The sequence below is a fragment of the Pipistrellus hanaki genome (assembly GCF_964339955.1).
Source record: "Pipistrellus hanaki genome assembly, chromosome: 10".
Classification (NCBI taxonomy): Eukaryota; Metazoa; Chordata; class Mammalia; order Chiroptera; family Vespertilionidae; genus Pipistrellus; species Pipistrellus hanaki.
The window spans coordinates 49337759-49356902 of record NC_140512.1 but is presented as its reverse complement, the minus strand read 5'-3'; the positions used below and the strand labels follow the sequence as shown (position 1 = coordinate 49356902).

Genomic DNA, 19144 nt, shown 5'->3' with positions numbered 1-19144 from the left:
GAGGCGTATATGAAATGGCATGCGAAATGCTTAACTCATTACCTGGAGACTATTATGCTAAGTGAATAAGCCAGTCAAAGAAGGACAAACACCATATAATTTTACTTATATGTGGAATCTAATAAACAAAATAACAAACAAAATAGAAACAGACTCATAGATACAAAGAATAGACTGGCAGCTGTCAGAGGGGAGGGAAGCTGTGTGAAATAAGTAAAGCAACTAAGCAAAGAAGAAAAAAAATCATAGACACAACAGTATGGTGATCACCAGATAGAAAGGGAGTGGGAGGAGGTAGAGGATGGTAAAAGGGGGAATAAATGGTAATGGAAAGGGACTTGACCTGGGATGGTGAACACACAATGCCATATACAGATGATGTATTGTAGAATTGAACACCTGAAACCTATATCATTTTATTAACCAATACCACCCCAATAAATTCAATTAAAAATAAATTCTTAAATACCACCCCAATAAATTCAATTAAAAAATAAATGTCAACATGCAGATACTGGGGCAGCTGGGATGACATTATTTTACCTAAAACAATATTGACCTTTAAACACAAGAGGAGTTCATCAGTCACATTTCAGACCAGATCTTTCAGATGGTGCTATATCAACACTACACTACTTTATCCATAAATGCATTTGTTATCAGTTTTTGGTTTCAAAGAAAAGAAACAGGACAGATTCATGTAAATGGGCACAGAAAAGAGTGACATCAAATAAAGGCTGAAATCATGCCACTATTGATTTGGTGTTTGTAGGAATTGTCTTAATCGGAAATTCAATGCCTCTTTTCACAGTATTAACAACCACACAATTGTCTTAAATACAGGGTATTGTCTTCAAGGTTGAATATCTTGCATCACCAGCAGCAATAATTTTCAGAACAGTTTATTTTACTGGCCTTGTCTCATTCAATAGTATTCCCCATTTTTCATTTGCTGATTTGGGTTGTCAGTTGTCACACAACTATCCATTATTTTACTCCTATGACATGACTATGACCAATCTCTTCAATGTGTAGTTATTAAAGCTAATATAGTGCAAGGCACATGATTCGTAAGGTCATAAAGAAGAACAAAGCATTGGCCAACTCTTCAGAGGGTGTCCAATGCACTGTGGGCCACCTGGGTCCTCCCAAGTTCGTTTCTTGCTCCAATTTTTGGAGTTGCTGTATGTCTAATTTATCAGATTGCAACTTCTTTTCCAAAGGGATGGCCATTGTGATTTTAATTTATTTCCTAAACTATTGTCAGAAGTCACCGATTTTGAGGAAAGGGTTTTTGAGTCAGCTGCCCAAAGAACTGGAGTCTGGCAATGGAAATAGCAGAAGACTTCATTGGGAAGCTCATGGAAGGCTCAACTCACATTTAAGAAAATCCATTCCTTTCAAGTCTGAAGTTTGGGGCTCACAACCTATGGTAGGGATAGAATTTTCCAAATAGCCCTCACACTGATGTATAGCTAAGATGTGCCCAGTGGTACAATCCTAAATCATGCACTCCACTTATACAGAAGCCAGCTGTACACTCCACTCATACAGAGGCCAGCAGTCATGATGTCAAGTAGAGCAGAAGTCTGCTGATTCTTGCTTTTCCTTTATTGCTCCTTCTACTTTAAGACCTCCATCTACAGCTTTTGCCCTGACTCATTCTCATTGTCTGGCATTAAAAGATAATTTCAACAAGCTGTCAATTACTCAGTGAATAACATTTTAGGGACTGGTACTCATTCTTTCCTCCCCCCCCCCCCAAATCTGCAGTATACTGACAGTATACTCCTTTTTTTTATTCAGAGAATTTTTCCATAAACATTTTTCTCTGTATTCCTTGATGGTTGTATATTAAATAAAAGTTAGACTTACCAGTCCTTTTCTGTTATTTGATCTACTGAATACTCTCATATTTGGGGAATGTCCCCCAGCAGAATATGTATAAGAAAAATTACTAGAATTACAAAATCATCTCACTTGGTTGTAGGGTTAGTTGGCCAATGCTAGAGTTAATTTAGAAATATTAGGCTACAGACTAATTTAGTGAGTTGATTTTAATTCATATTCTTATGCTTATTCTAACTAAACAGTGGTATAATGTGTACAGCTAGTGCACAAACAATATAAGTACATTTTTATTTTGAAAAAAATAAAAAAACATCACATATGTCTATGTGTGTAGCTTTGCATACATATGGAAAAAGATACAGAAGGATGCATAGCAGAAATGTATACTTTAGGTGGGGAGTTGAAAATCAAGCAGAAATATAGAATTGTATACAATCAGAAAACTAAGATAATCCAAGATTATAAAGCCTGGAAAATTTCATGACATAAGTAGTTAATGAAAGTCAAGAAAAATGCCTTAAGGATCTTCATATTAAAGACAAATGCATATTTGAATGGATTAAAATGGAGCAGTAATTAAGAGAAGCTGATTGTCAAAAGAAATCACATTCCCTAGCTGGTGTGGCTCGGTGAATAGAGCATCAGACTGTGGACTGAAGGGTCCCAGGTTCGATTTCAGTCAAGGGCACATGCCTGGGTTGTGGGCTTGATCCCCAGTTGGGGAGGTGCAGGAGGCAGCCGATCAATGATTCTCTCTCATCATTAATATTTCTATCTCTCTTCCTCTCCCTTCCTTTCTGAAATCAAGGAATCACAGTAACTTAAAGGCAGTCCATGAACTTCTTTCTGATGTTCTTCGTTAATGATGGCCATACAGGTTCTTATAGACTCAGGATTCACATGATTCCTACATCTTATCTATCTACACACCTTCTTTTCTCAAAAAGGAGAATCAGAACACAGGTGAGTGGGCGATGGTAGAAAAGAGGTAATCCTGAATTTGCAACAACTTTGTTTTAAATAACTCTAATTGCTAACACATTGTGGGTGATACACCTCCATCACTGTGTCCTCACAGAGGGCCACACAGTCATAGAATGTGTGGCCCTTGTAATATTATGTCCTGATTCACAGGGGCCATAGAAGAGTAGCCAGCAGTGTAGTAGGAACCACGAATCAGCCTTGAACAGGAAAGGGGAGTGGTGAGAAGAAACAAAACAGCCCCTTACAAGAGGTCAAATTTTGTTCCCAGGGCACACCTTGGCTTCATTGACCAGCTTGAGTGAACATGGCAAAGGCTATGTCACTAAACAAGAATGGTTGGAAGTATGTTTGCTTTGTGAATATACAGACTTAATTTCTGATAGAACCATAAAAAATAAGCAAGCTTAAAAGTATGCACCTGTCTGCAGACACTTAGGAAGTGTGATTGTGTATTTACATCATTACCTGGGCTGTGCTCCTATCACCTCAATAGCTTCTGGTGCTAATTTAGGGCTTCCAGCTACTTCAGTCCTCTCACACTGCATAATCAAATCAATGATTCATCAAAGAGATGAAGTACTTGACTTGCTCATTTTTTGGGTTGTTATTTTTTTTCACATAAATGGTGTGATTTAGATGGATGTAACTGCCATTGCCTTATAATATAGGTAGAATGAGGTAACCTTGGACATAGCATGCTACTTTCTACTTTAAATGTATTAATCCTCTAAAACTTCATGCTCTATAGACAAATAATATTAAGAAATTCTGCCGATTTCAAAAATCCTGATAGGTGAAGTTTTCTCTTTTGAAAATGCTAATAGAGCTGAAACCGGTTTGGCTCAGTGGTAGAGCGTTGGTCTGGGGATTGAAAGGTCCTGGGTTCGATTCTGGTCAAGGGCATGTACCTTGGTTGCGGGCACATCCCCGGTAGGGGGTGTGCAAGAAGCACCTAGTTGATGTTTCTCTCTCATCGACATTTCTAGCTCTCTATCTCTCTCCTTTCCTCTCTGTAAAATATCAATAAAATATATTTAAAAAATTATTTAAAAAAAAAGAAACTGCTAATAGGAAATACATTTCCCATGTTAAAAATAGAGTCATATGCACAAAGCAAACCTATTTCTTTCACATATATATTTAACTCAACTGGCATGAATTATATGTAATTGGTAAGGAAATTATCTAAACCACTATTTGGCATGCATATGTCAAACTTGCCCTTAATTTAGATTTAATTACTCATAGCTGATGCACATATAATTTAATGAAGGCACATCAGTCCCATTACATGCTCTAGTAGATTATCCAATTAAGCAATATTCACCCAGCATTTAACTATACCTTCACTATGAATGAAATTCATTTTCTTTCATAAAATGCAGGGAAGACATAAGCAGAAGCAAATCAGCAGTCCCTTTGCACTGGGAATTTCTGTTTCATTTAATAATGTCCAGTTAATAATTACTTTACTTCCAAATTTCTTTCCTGTTTGCCTATCCAAATTTTCCTTCTGCCTGCCTTGACATCTCCTCTGCTCAAAACATCTAGTTAGTTATTGTCCCTTCTAGTTTCATCACCAAGTTATATAGCAATGTCTCCTTATCCTTGGTGAATGGATCCATCAGGAATGGTTAAAAATACGTGTTTATGTAATTGAAATGAATATTAATATAGTTAAAATTATTATGGTCTTTCAAAACTCTTTACCACCCACAACTCTTACAGCAGAATACGGGATGCCCATTTCCAAAACCAGTGTTGAAAGAGGAATAAATAATTATGGAGATGGGAATGAGAGCTATTCTAACATTTTCAAGAGCCCATTTTGTGAGAAAGTCCCCCATTAACAACTGTGTGTGTGTATGTGTGTGTGTGTGTGTGTGTGTGTGTGTGTGTGTTAGTAGCAGCATTGCCTTCACTTGTACCAGCAAAAGCAAACAGAACTGGCCTCAGGCAAGTCTTATTTTAATTCCTTCTAAAATCCATTTCTGATAGCTTTGATCTAGCCCAAAGGAACATCCTACAAAATCCCTACCTCCTGTCCTTCTTTAAGATAAACTAATTCCCAGAATGACTCCCTTAAACTTGTTTCAACCTATCCATTGAAAGACTCTTCTAAAATCCAGAAAACAAATTAAAGAGCTAGAGATTTCAAAGAACAAAAAGAGATGAATAAGGACAAGATAAACAAATGAAATATTTGTGGCCAATACTGTTTGCCTAGGACTAGACAGAGTTCTGCTGAAATACAACACAAATCTATCCCATAGACGAGGATCAGGTAGGTGTGCAAGAAAAAATAAAGAGGAGGCAAGTGGATGTGAACACAGATCTGACCAACTGACCAAGAGTTTTTCCTTATGGAAATAAAAGGCACCTCCAAAGGATACAAATTCTTTTCAAAATGTTATATCTACTTCTAAATATTCCAACCATTCTAGTGTTAATTGTAAGTAAATTCATTCTTAAAGAAAAAACAAACAAACAACTAGATAGATCCCTTTTTGAAACTAGTACAAAATCCTATTATATTCATTAAAATATCAAATTATTAGCTCATAACATTCTGGAAAGCACACTTGTGTGTGCCAACTACATAAGTATTTCATGAGTCTTCTCCTGGGGAAATGGAGAAACTAAGTGTCTACAAAAACCCAAATTGTGGCTGGTTCCATGGCTCCTGGTTCTCTGCTTATTCTGCCTTCCCATATCCAGATGCCTCTATTTCCTTCATTATTTTCTCTTCCTGCTCCTCTTTCTCTTTCCCTGCCTTTCCTCAACTAGGACCTACATCTGCCTGTGGAACCTAGTCATGTCCTGAGGCTCATCAGAATGACTCCAGATTTTTTATGTTCCTCACTATTGACATTTAGGGCTGGATACTTCTTTTTGTAGGGCACTGTCCCATGCATTGTAAGGTGTTGAGCAGCACCTCTGGCCTCTACTCAACAGAATTCAGCAGCACCTCCTCCCCTAACAGTGACACACAAAAATGTGAAAATTGCCAAATTTCCTGTCTGAGGGGAAAAAAATCTCCCCTAGCTGAGAATCACTGCAACGGTTGAATTTGCTTCACTTCTTAACCCTTAGGACTTAGGGTTAACAAGGGATAGAATGAAGACCAAGAGGGAGCAGAAAAAAATAAGCTCAAAAAGCATCTAATATCAAACAGGGAGGCAGAGTCCAATTTCTCTATGAATTCTAGATGATCTGCCAAGCTCAGGAACATCTGTGAACACAATGCATTGTGCTTGTCTAAGTTATCGCTTAACAGGTTACATGAGATGCCATTCGGATGGAGGGGCCTTTGTGTTTTGACCTGAGCGACGGTGTCAGCTGGAATTTTGAGCAGGCTATAAATATCCAACACACTCTTGTATAACCCATTACGCTTCGTCAGGTGAATACAAGGTGTCACTTCTGAGCCGTGGTGCTTTGTTGGCAATTCACTATGAACTTGGGAAAGGAAGAAACCACGATGCTCAAATGACTAGAAACAGCCACTAACAAGGTGCCGTGGGCGCTTGTATTACTTTCTGAATGCTGGTTCTTTCTAGAGTTCTCTCTAGCCTTAGAAAATAGCCAGCTAAAATCCCACCTGCAAATTAGTGAGCTGAGAGGAGTTTCTCAAGACGTAGACTTGCTGGCATTTACTCGTTCTATCACAGTGAGTTAGTTCTCCAAGCACATTTAGTACCACCTCATACAAGAAATTTGTTAAAAAGCACGTAAGGCTTTCTGTGGTTCATGTTTCCTATAGGTTTCTCCTACATCACCCTCTGGACAGAGATTTTATTACGATGGGCTTCTGCATTAGGAAAGAAAAGATTTAGTATTACATTGCCTGCCAGTGGGTTTTGCCACTTTCTACATAAAACTAACAGCATCTCTTTTGCATGTATTGTCTGTGCATCCTCAGAAAAATAGACAAACCAGTTTGCATCTTTCAGCTTCTCCACAGCATTTGACATATTTCATTACTTCCTTCTTCTTTGAAATACATTTCACTCTTTCCTATCACAATTCCACCTTCTTCTTAATTCCAGCTTTCCTGCTGCTCATCAGTTTCCGTGACTCTTCTTTTTTAACTGTCTTTTGAATGTATTTATCTTTATCATGGAAAGTACTACATATCTCTCCCTTTCCCTTCATTGACCCTTTCTAGCCTGTGCCCCACCCCCCAGGCCTTCACCACACTACTGTCTGTGTCAGCCAGCCTCTGGGTTAATCAGGCTGCCTTGCTGAGGGCTCAGAGTGTCCAAGGAAAGAAAGCTTCCTAGAGGCTACAGGTATAGAGTTGTAGAAAATGTTGCTTTTATTGTTTATGCAAAAGGATGCTAAACTGAAAGTTTTAAGTATAGCAAAATACTTAAATCCTACAGGGAGGCGCTACTCCCAGATTTACAAGTTTAGACATATTTAAACCCCTCCTCCACGTGGATGTAGAAGAGCCTAGGAGAGGAGTTATCTAGAGGGAGGCACTGGCATGCTGACTCCCACACCCGCTTCCCAGCACCAAGTTCATGGGCCCTCGCAGTTCAGGGGGACACTGAACACTGAGATCTGAGTCCTGCCTGAGAAATCTAATGGGAAGAGGGTGTAGCACAGGAGAGATGGGAAGGGGCTGGAGAAACTGAGCACACAGAGACTGTTTAGGCAAAGAAATCTGGACACAGGTCATTAGAAAGAAGCTGGGTTTGCTGGATCCTGTTTGAGAGGCCAGAATGGGCTGATCAGATTGCATTTTAGAACGTTTGCGTGATGGTTGTGGGAGGCAGAGAATTCACTTGCCTGGGGGGAAAGGAGAATATTACAGCCCTGGCTTGTAACGCCTGTTATCTGGGACCAGGGAAACATCTAGTCCAGAGCTGAAGTCGACAGAAAAGAACAGAGGCAAAAAGACCAGCAGAAAAAGGACACAACCAGCATGGCCAAAAGGCATGTGAAATCCAACCTTGAACTGAACTCTTTGCTGATGCGAATCAATAGACGCTTGCCCTGCCAAGTTAGAGTTCAGTTTTCTAGCATTCGGCACCGAGAAATCGCTTCATTATGTAGTCTTTTCTAAATGACCTGGGAGGAAAACCACAGCCCAAATTTGAGCTAGACTAAGAATGTCCAAAACCAAAAAATTGCAAACGAATCACAATGCTATAACTTCACTAGGTTCTCAGCTTAAACCCTCTCTCTGGGGAAGATGTGGACTCTAATCCAAATGAGACGTTCAACTTGGAGAGTCAAGTATGTGTTACCTGGTAATGAACTCTGTGGGAGCCAGAAGAAACTGATTGCAGGTCCTGGTGAGAAAATGGAAAAAATATATATATTCAGGCCTTAAGATTAGTTTGAACAAGCTGCTGCCACAACTCTATCCCCTGAACTCCCAATTTAATATTATTAAAGTCATCTGGAAAGTATCTAGCTCGCCCAAACTCCTCAAGGTTAAACAAAGAAGACAATGCCAACAATAATAAAAGCACACCAAGTTGGACTGAGAGAAGAAAGGCCGTTCAGCTATAGAAACTTGTAAATTTTAAATAGTGTTTACAGGTGACTGATAGATTACAATTCCAAGGAGAAAAGAAGGCCAAAAGTAAAAGACAGCAACTTTGTTCTAATAAATGGGGGTCATGTTTCATTTGCACCTGATCTTTTGGCGTGGGAAGAAAGCTTCTAAAAGTCTCCCTTGAAGCACTCAGAAAGAATGTATTTATCTTAGACCAAATACATACTGTCCCAGTAATTGTGTTTATACTGATCAGTTGCTTGGCAAACACGGGTTTTCACGGAACCCAAAGAGAAAATCACTGGGCTCCTCCACATTATCGTGGAGAGCAAATCAACAGGTTTGAATGAACGAGGTTTTCCTGGCAGATTCAGAGAGCCTGGCTCCCTTGATAAAGTTTTATAACTAAGTGGTCGCCATGGTCAAGTCCCACAGGCTTCTTTGTTAATGCGTGTATTGCTTCTATTCGCAGTCAGCAATCCTGGGTAACTTTGTTCTCATACCTGCTTCCCACTAGGATCCATCAACTTTCTCTCTGTGCCCAAGTTAGTTTTAAAATGTTGCCTCTATGTGTTCACTCGTTCCCCGTGTCTCCCCTTCTCCCCCTTTTTTGAACCCCACTTCTTGTGGAATATTGGTGTGATGTGCATGGCAAGAAGTTGATTTTCAACAGTTACGTATTTTAGCTACTGTGAAATCTTGTTCCTGTTCCTTGAGCATTAAAGGGAGTGGGGGGGAAACATTTGGTAACCATTATGATTAGCTTTCGATTGCAGATTTATTGGGTATGGTTCAATAAAATACAAGCACGATTTTGAAAACTGAGATACTGTGTCCCTGAAATATTGATTTGGACCTGAGTCACATGCTAAAAAGGTCACAAATTTTAACATGTTAGAATTATCCTTGGTGAAAAATAACCAAGGAAGGCACACAGTATAAGATTTGTTGACTATTCTTCTCTCACCGGTATCAGTATTCAAAATTTAGCATTTAATCCAAAATGTTTTTGCATTCACAATTTCTCTAACAATGCTGAAGAGAAAAATTAGTAATTTTTCACATTACTTTATGCCTCCTACCTGAATTTATTTCAAGAGAAATAAAATCTAATGTTTAAAGCTAAGTGGCTACAACTTGATAGGATTTTAAACCCTATATAACTTCTTTATTTGTGCCATTTATGGATGCATAGTTTGTTGTCTGAAAGAGAGCTGCTAATTTGGGAATACCCATTATCATCACCCAATAGCTTTAAAAATACACATGTCTAGGCCGCATCCAAAACAAGTGATTCTAATGTGCATCTTTAATAAAGAAACAATGCTAAATAGTGGCTATTTATGCTCTTTGCCATTTGCAAAATAAAGGAAGTGACTACCTCCCCTCAGAGTTTTATACAAGTAACCACTGACCACTGCAGGGAGGGGGCTGGGTCTCCTGGCTTTGCTGGTGCAGTTTAAGTTCTTGGGAAGGTCGTATATGAGATCTCTTCTTCTCTCTTTCTCTATGGTAAGTTCAGATTGAGAGGAAAAAAAATAGACTATTTCTTTGTGTTCTGACACAAATGTCTATGAAATATGGAAAGTTTTCATTTCCTGTTTAATTTACCTTTTTTTTTTTTTTTTAATCTAGCTGTCTTGGACAAAAGACTGTGCTAGATACAAAATTTTAAATAAATAAGCCCAAACCTCTGTTTCCTTTCATCATTTATTAGTGCCCTTTGACATTCTGTAGACCTCAAATTACAGGGATGTAGTCTGGCTACAGTTCCAAGCTGCGGTATGGATCACAGGAGAACAACCCCACACTATAGTTAACCCAATTGATCCTTTCCCATTTTACCACCTGAGCAGGAAAATGTATGGTGTGTGATTAAAAGACAAGGCCACCACATTTCCATTTCCTCCCCAAATGCATCATTTCGGAAACAAATAAAGATGGCTGGGAATTGTTTTAAAAGATGGAAAACTGAGCAAATGTATACGTGGCTCTAGAAACTCACCTCCTGTAGGCGATCTATGTACATACGGCAAGTCTCCAAGTCACAGTCTCCATGCACAACTAGAATACCCAGAGGAATAGCTAAGGGGGAAGAAAAGAGAAAAGTCTAGAATAAAATATTTGATTTTTCTAGATGGGCATACATGTGTTTCTGAGGGTTTTAAAAAAAATCTCTGAAATATAATTTTTCTTTTGGATAGTTCAATGCAAACTTCTCCCTATATCTCCTTTCTGATCTCAATCTCTCCATTTCTCCATAAGAAAATCTCAAAGTCTTGAATTAACCACATTAATCTCATCACACTCTTTTCTTGAATACCATGTTGTCCCCTGGCCAGCCTTCATTTCACTTCTTCTCATTGGTTCTGATATGAAGTGCAATGTCATAGAAATGGTGGATTGGCAGCATGGCCAGCTGATAACATATGCCTCCATTTACAATAGTCAAAGTATCAGAGAGAAATTAAAAAAAAAAATCATTATCCTGGACACTTACTTCTTTGTGTCTAGTATGGGGTTTAATATTTCTGTCTGTTTGTAATAGTTCCCAGTCTGAGAGACTCACCTACTCAAGGCGCCATTACTAACTGCTGGCCAAAAGCAGAACTAAATAGGCATAATGTTAAAGAAAAAAAGAAAAAGCTTCCAGAAGGTTAACAGCTTAAAAATCCAACTGATCTTGCCCTGGCCAATGGTGTCCAGGGGTTAGAGTGTCAGCATGCACACCAGAGGTTCTCAGGTTTGATTCTGATCAAGGGCACATATCTGGGTTGCAGGTTCAATCCCCACCCCTAGGCAGTGTATGTGTAGGAGGCAATAATCAATGTGTTTCTCTCACATCTCTCTCTCTCTCTCTCTCTCTCTCTCTCTCTCTCTCTCTCTCTCTCTCTCTCCCCCTCCCTCCCTCCCTCCCTCCAACTTTCCCTCCCTCCCTCTCTCTCTTTCACTCTCTCTAAAAATCAATAGAAAAATATCCTCACGCCGAAACCGGTTTGGCTCAGTGGTAGACTGTCGGTCTGCGGACTGAAAGGTCCCAGGTTCGATTCCAGTCAAGGGCATGTACATTGGTTGCGGGCACATCCCCGGTGGGGGGTGTGCAGGAGGCAACTGGTCGATGTTTCTCTCTCATCGACGTTTCTAGCTCTCTATCTCTCTCCCTTCCTCTCTGTAAAAAATCAATAAAATATATTTTAAAAAAACAATATCCTCACTCCTCAGGTGCGGGTTACAAAAAATCCAACTGATCTTAAAGATGGTCAGTGTAAATGTGGTAGCGGCAAGTCTGCAGAAACAATAAGTGAAGCTACTAAGTGCCTTAAACACCCTATTTAGGTTGAGACAAATGTCATACCATGGCTCTATTGGACAGAACGTCCTACTTCAGAAATAACCATAAGACTCCTGAAATACTGAAAAAATTATCTCCTTCCCAAAACTTCAAAAAATGCATGTGCTTATTTCTGCAAAATCTTGAATTAACCAGCTAAAAACCAGCAAGCAGATGATATGACAGTAGTACTCACTAAAGGTTTTTTAAAACCTTTTACTCATTGAATTTATTTTTAAAGCCTAATCATCAATAAATGGATTTGAAAATGCTTCACAATTTAAAAATACAGATAATAAAATTCATTTAAAGTGCATGGAAAAATCTTGAACCCACAGAGTAGTAGAGAAGACATACATATAAATAAAAAAATAACATTAATCTAACATAAGCTAAAGTAAATATGTGAGCTTAGTCTTTTGAAAACTGTAGGAGAGAGGGACTAATTCTTGCCTAAAACTCAGATTTTAGGCTTTCTGAAGATATGAAGCCACATTAGATCTTTCAGTTAGAGAAGCAAGGGTGATCGAGGGAAAAAGAAAAGAGTTTATTTCTCAATATCACCTCCCAGATTGGTTTCCTCTAGAGAGATCCATACCTCTACCCCAATCCTGTAGCTTCCCAAAGTCTTGCACACATACAGCTTGGAAGCAGCCATCATCTTTACAACGATGGGTAAGCCTGTGAGTGAGTATGGGCTCTCCCATCAGATATAAGACTTGTTTACCTTTACCGCTCCAATGTCTGGTAGAGAAACGGTAGATGTTCAATAAAAGCTTGTAAAATGTGGGAGGAAGACAGGCTTAGGACCTGTTCAAGTGTGAAAGGGAAGTGTATCTTTAAGGGCTGAGAAAACGTTCCAGGGTAGGCAAAGAAGCAAGGGTTTGGAGCAAGAGGAGAGAGCATGCATTGGGTTGGAGCTTGCCTTTGTCCATTCTTCTCAATACTAAGCAGGAGAGGCAGTAAGCAGAGGGAGAAACCCTGCAACTGTCCCATGTTTCCTTCTTTTTAAATATAAACAGAAACATTGAAAAAGTCTTCAGCCGGATAATCATGCATCTTCGACAGAAATGGAAGGGAATCCATAAGGAGATACTTGAAGGAATTGATTAAAGTATGCATCTTCAGCTAGACTACTAAATAGATCCAAATAAGGCGATCCACTAAGGTAAGAGGAGAATAAGAATTTATAATAACTATTACATAAGGAATGATGAGGAAAGCTATAATTTTGGCCTAAAATATAAGTCAAAGTTTGTGGCAGCAGAACATAGTAAAAATTAACATGAGAGCCTATGTTAAAATCTTGCTTAAGGATATCTTCTTTTAATTTCAAATGCATAAATGTAAAGGAATAAAATTTAATCAATATTTAACTATTTGCTTAAATTAGGAGACATTCTATAGGAACACCGGAATCCTGTCAACACCCCTGATTTTCATCTATTATCAACCCTTGGGTTCGTCTGCTCATCCATTCAATGTACTTGGTAGCAGATATTTAAACTGAAATTAAACAATGGATATTTCAGATGTGGAATCAACAAGGAATAGCCAGGGGAAGTTTTCAAAGATGTGTCATTCACTTCTACTATGAGTTTAAAATCAGCAGCTTTGCCTGTCCTCAAGAAGCTTATTAAGAGAAGCCATGCTTTTTATTATTAGCTATTTATTGGCATTTTTTTAAAAAGAGAAAGGCCTCCTCTACCACAAGGTCATTGCATGATTACTGACAATTGTTCAATTTATCCAGGGTGTGGTAGAAAGGATTTACAGCCATTCTTTCTGGGGTTCACTCCCAGCCCTGATTTGGTTTTATGAATTACCACTAAAGCTATTTGGTCATGCAAGTTACTCAATTCCTCTGATTCTCGGATTGAAGTCTATAGTCAGTAGGTATCTCCTAGGACTTTGTGACTGGTAAATGGAGCACTATATCTAACGATGGATAACCAAAACTTGGATTACTTCTCCTTCACTACCTTGACTCTCTTTCAAGCATCTTTAGCTAGAAAGTGGATTCATCCAATTATCTATCTTTTCATTTGTCATAATACTATAAAGATTAGCTGGTAATAGTTCTATAAGTTATATTCCTATTTACTTAAAACTAACTTCTACTTTTCTGCAATGGGAAAAATATTGTAATGTGAAGATACTATAATCTGACATTTCCATTGGGGGCTTACATGGTTAAGAGAAAACTAAAGTTGTAGGAAATAACCAACTTTCTTTTCTCTTTGTCCCTACCTAGTTGAATCAAATCTGTTTCTTAATTTCTAGTAACTGTATTCTTTGGCTGGTTGAGGACAAATTTCTTTCCTTTACTCTATCCTACCTTTCTTATCCTCACTTTCTTATTCACTTCTCTGTCCCTCCTATCAAGACATGCTCTCTGATGATTCTTAATTCTTTAGTATATAAATGACTAATAATTGATTAAAGTGTTAATCCTCTAAGGAGCACTTGAGTTTTAGCATGCCTGACATTTGGGTTAACATAAATTGTCATAGGCGGAATTTTGTGTGCCCCCAAAATTGATATGTTGAAGCCTTAAAACTCAAAGTGATGGCATTTGCAGATGCAGCCTTAGGGAGATAATTGGGTTTAGAGGAAGTCATGAGGGATGGAACTTACTGATAAGGTTAGTAGTCTGATCAGAAGAGATATCATAGAGTTTTCGCTTGTGGGCACTCTCTCTTTCTCTCTCCTCCCTCTATCTGAGGACACAGCATGAAGGTTGCCATTTATAGCCAGGGAGAGAGCAATCACCAGAAACTAAGTCAGCCAGCATCTTGTCATGGACAGTCCAGCCTCCAGGACTGTGAGAAAATAAATGGTTTAAACCATGCAGGGTATGATATTTTGTTATGGTAGTAACCCTAGCCAACTAAGACAATAATAAAACTTTGATAAATTTACACAGAAATATGAAAGACATTGTGGAATTAACTGGCAATCATCAGCACTAAGAAAATTATCCTACCAATTACATCTTCCCAGCCAAAACATGAGCCTTGATCTAGCTCCCCCCTCAGGCTTGATCTGACCTCAATTAACCCCCTTTCCCTATTTCAGTTTATATAAATGCTGCATAATTTAGACTATGATTAGGTTAATTGGCTAAAAAATCCATTATATATTTTATATGTGGATGCTCTGGGTTTTATGTGTGAAATAAAATGCCAACAAGTCATACAAATTAATTTTGCCTTTTATACTTGAAGTTAGGACTACTTGGATTCATTATGCAAATTTATGCCAAACAGTGCTTAAATTAAGATCATTCATCTTCAACAAATCCAAAATCTTCTAGCAACCACTCCACAAGTATACTCTTTTATCTGTAAAAAACTTCCAAAGTAGATGCACTGAAATAAAGTATGGTCTCTAAACTATAGATTTCTTCACAAATGATAAGCAGAGTCAGAGAAGAGACCAAGCTCAAGTACTCTATGAATGGGTTTGAATTGCCCAAAATTTTAAAAACCAAAGTTTTAAAAATCTATTAAATTGAAATTTCTTAGAGTTTTTTTTTTAAACATGATTTTATTCATTTTTAGAGAGAGAGGAAATGAGAGGGATAGAAACATCGATGAGAATCATCAATGGGCTGTCTTCTGCATGCCCCCTACTGAGGATCGAACCTGCAACCAAGGCATGTGCCCCGACTAGGAATCCAACCAGCTACCTCTTTGTCCATGGGTCAACAATCAACCACTGAGCCACACGGATCAGGCTAGAGTTTTTTAAGAAAACCTGAACAATGTTTTACAAAGAGTTGGCGGTATGATGCAAAAGACAATCAAACAATTTCCTCAAGTAAATTAGTTATTTGACTGAGGGAAAACAAAAGACCCTCATGGACCAACTAAGAGATGAAAGCCCTTCCCAGAGATCTCTGGAGAAGATTCTACTCTGGGACAACCATAAGGAGGTGCCTGAATTACGTTGAGGCCAATGAGTTCACAATATAAGGGACTCTGAAGTAACTAAAAACACAATTTTGTGACTCCCTAGGTGCAGAACTATTTCCCGTGGCCTGAGCAAGGAGCTGGCCTCGGCACAGGGGCTCTGAGGCCAAGCCTGCTGACTCAAATTGGCAGTGAGAGAAGAACAGGGCGTGGCCTTCTACTAGTGAAGAGCCCTGCCCCTCTAGGAAAACCAGCGATGGCAGAACAGACCTTTACTGCACATCCACTTAGGGGCTGTGATCTAATCCATTTTACAGTGAAAGATACACAAACTTCAGTCTTGTAACAAGGGTTATACTGTATACACATGAAGCAATATGATACATTTAGGCCTGGGTGCAATAAATCTGGTTGAACAGGAAAATGATAATAATAATTATCTAATCTAAAGAAGGAAAAAAAGAAAAAGGAAGAGGAAAAACAAGAAGATGAGGGGAATGAAGGGAAAAGGAGGAGGGAGAGACCAAGGAAGAGAGGAAAGAGGAGGAAAAAAGTAACTTATATAATGATGTAAACAGCTCATCATTTTATTGCACCTTTGTCCCAATCCTAAGAGGTGAACATCAATACTCCAATTTTTAAAACGAGGAAACTGAGTCTCAGAAAGATTAGGTAACATGCTCTGAATGTAATCATCTACAACTACTAAATGGAGCAAAGATTTCATCCCAAATTCCTTTCACTCAAGAGCCCGTATTCTAAACCATTCCTACTTCCCATCAAACATGGGCCACGTAAAGAATGGAGTCTCTCTGAGCCTTCAACCCCGAGCTCAGGGAAGTGAAACCAGAAACCCGTGACATGCTGACCAAGGAGTGAGGATGCATTTAAAGTTATACAAGAACTGGGGGGGAAATGTGATCAGCAGGCCGCAGAAGATACGGTGAACAATTCCAGGCAAAGAAGCAAAACCGTGGGATTCAGACACTATGAGTAAAGTCAAATATATTTTCATGACCACACTTGGCAGTAGCGGAGACACATTTAAAGACTTTGCACTTCTCTCCCTTTCCAACAGGCAACTGCAGGGGTCTGATAGTCTGTGAATCAAGGTCATCAAAACTATTGATAGGCTTGAGATAACCTTGTACTTAATTTAGGGGTCATAGAATTAAGCTGACTGTTGCTTAGTTTATAAAGAAATGCAACTATAAAACTGTGAGCAGGATGTTAATCATTATGAGGACAGCAGAGATAACACGAGTACATCAGACTTTAATCAGAATTGTTTTTGGAAAATCTCATAACTTGTTTTGTTATTAAAATCTCTGCATTAGAATTTCCAGTATTGAACTGGAGAGCTGATTGACTATTAACATAAACCAAACATAAGACTCGGGTTCTCATATCAGGTGGGAAAAGTTCATTCCTACAGATGTACAAGCTATTCAAAAGTGTTTCCCATGGATTTTTTGATAGAGTGTTTACTTCACATTAATTCCAAATATGGTTAACATTTGACTTTATTAACTGAGTAGTTTTTGCTATAATAGGTATTCTCATTGCATTCATTTTAATGTTTAATTATCCTTGGTAAACATCTACATTAAGGAAAATTATAATTACAGACACTTTTGATTATTCAATTAGATTACCTTGCTCTTGATTCTTATGTGAAGACTATATAAAGTAAATAATCATAGTACTAGTAAAAAAAAAAAAAAAAAAAAGGAGGGGGAAGGGACAATAGGCCCAAAATGGAGTCACTTGTGGTAGGCCCCATGTCAACAACCACGACATAATACCTAAGCTCATTTCAGTTTTAACCTCTCCCAGAAATGTGACCTTTAACCCATCAATCAGAAATTATCAGATCAACAATAGTGAGATAATCTTTGGGAGAGATCCCTGCTTTTCCCTAAAAGAAGGTGACCTTGCCTGAAACAATGTGCAGAACTTTCTTTCTGATTATAAAAGCCTTCCATTCTGTTTGCTATATAGGATGCAGTTTAATTCATAAATTTTTAAATTAAGCCATTTAGATCTTCAAATTTATCAAATGAATTTTGTTTAACAGTATCTACCTGTCTGGGTTATAGTAAAGATTAAGTCAGTGCCAGTAGAGCACGTAATATCAGAAAATCCATCCTAAATTCACCCCCTCTAAGCCTTATTAAATTAATCACTTCCCTAATTCTATTATCAGCATGTACTGGTCATTCATAAAGCCTCAAAGCAATTTCAGCAGACCAAATGTGGAGACTGGAACTAAACCGCAGCATGTAAATAAAAGAACAAAACCTACAAGGAGATGAGAGGAATCACAGGTGGGTGCTTTATGACACAAGCAAAGACTCAGAACCAAAGCAAGAGAAAGCCACCTTTGCCACCAAATCCACATGAAACTCTCAATAGGATTTTTTAAAAGGGAGAAAATGCAGAGCAGCTAATTCATTCCCTGCAAGATACCGTGATGTGTTCCGCAAGGTGTTGCTATGAAAAGAAAGGGCTGAAAGCTCAGCATTTAAAAATAAAAAGAAAGGATTTAATTTTGTGACACATGAGCAATTACACTGCAATTCCTGTTAAAACAGAATTGCAGCTAAATGGGGCTATTTACCTGTTCAAATTACAAACAAAACTGTCTTCAGTGGGATCATTAAAAGATGGTACAAGACCTTCTTTTTTAGAAAAAGCGTCTCAGGCCTGCAGGTGTTTGCAAAGATTGGGTTTTAAGCTCTAGTGTATATGTAAACACATTACAATTGCAGAGGCTAAATAAAAAAGCTGTCACTTTCTGAAAAGAACAATAAATAAATCACAGAGATAAAACAGGAAAGTATTTGGAACAGTATGGCAAACCATCAAAAATATAGATCGTTTTAGAATGATGTATTTTATGTTAATATTCAGAGATATATTTTTTAAAACGACTTTTCCTTAGGCATCAATTTTAAGATTTATTGACATAATCAATTCAGTTTATGTCAAGTTCTCATTTTCTTTCCATCAATCTATATGCAGACTTAGGAAACTAAGTCTGAAAAAGAAACTGTTGTCTAGAAAATATCATAAGAGAAAAGCTAGGTAAGCTTTGTTTTAATGATGACATTTTAGATACAACACCGAAAGCAAGATTCATGAAAGAAAAAAAAACACTGAGAGGTTAGAGTGCATTAAATGAAAACTTCTGCTCTGTGAAAGACACTGCTAAGAAAATGAAAAAAACAAGGCAGACTGGGGAAAAAACATCTTGTAAAACACATATGTGACAAAAGACTGGTATTCAAAATACACAAAGAACTCTTAAAACTCACAAATAAGAGAGTCAATTAAAAAGTGGGCAAAAGATCTGGACATTGCCTCAAAGATGTATAGATGGCAGAAAACCATATGAAAAAGCTGCTCAACATGGTATGCCATTAGGGAATTGCAAATTAAAACAACATACCTATGAGAGCAGCTAAAATTGAAAAAACTGACAACATCAACCGCTGGTGAGAATGTGGAGCAGCAGGAACAGTCACTCATTGCTGGTGGAAATGCAAAAGGGTA

At 38.1% G+C, this 19144-nt stretch overlaps 1 protein-coding gene across 5 annotated transcripts in view; it reads right to left on the bottom strand.

The window, feature by feature from the left end:
• DGKI (diacylglycerol kinase iota) overlaps positions 1-19144 on the bottom strand; it is a gene marked incomplete at its 5' end in the record, with an annotated part of 382063 nt that overhangs the window by 69217 nt on the left and 293702 nt on the right. For all 5 annotated transcript variants that reach the window (XM_084896735.1, XM_084896736.1, XM_084896738.1 and 2 more), the window contains 2 exons: positions 8091-8135; positions 10350-10429. In XM_084896735.1, coding sequence (XP_084752861.1) covers positions 8091-8135; positions 10350-10429 — 125 coding nt within the window. The remainder of the gene's footprint in view (positions 1-8090; positions 8136-10349; positions 10430-19144) is intronic.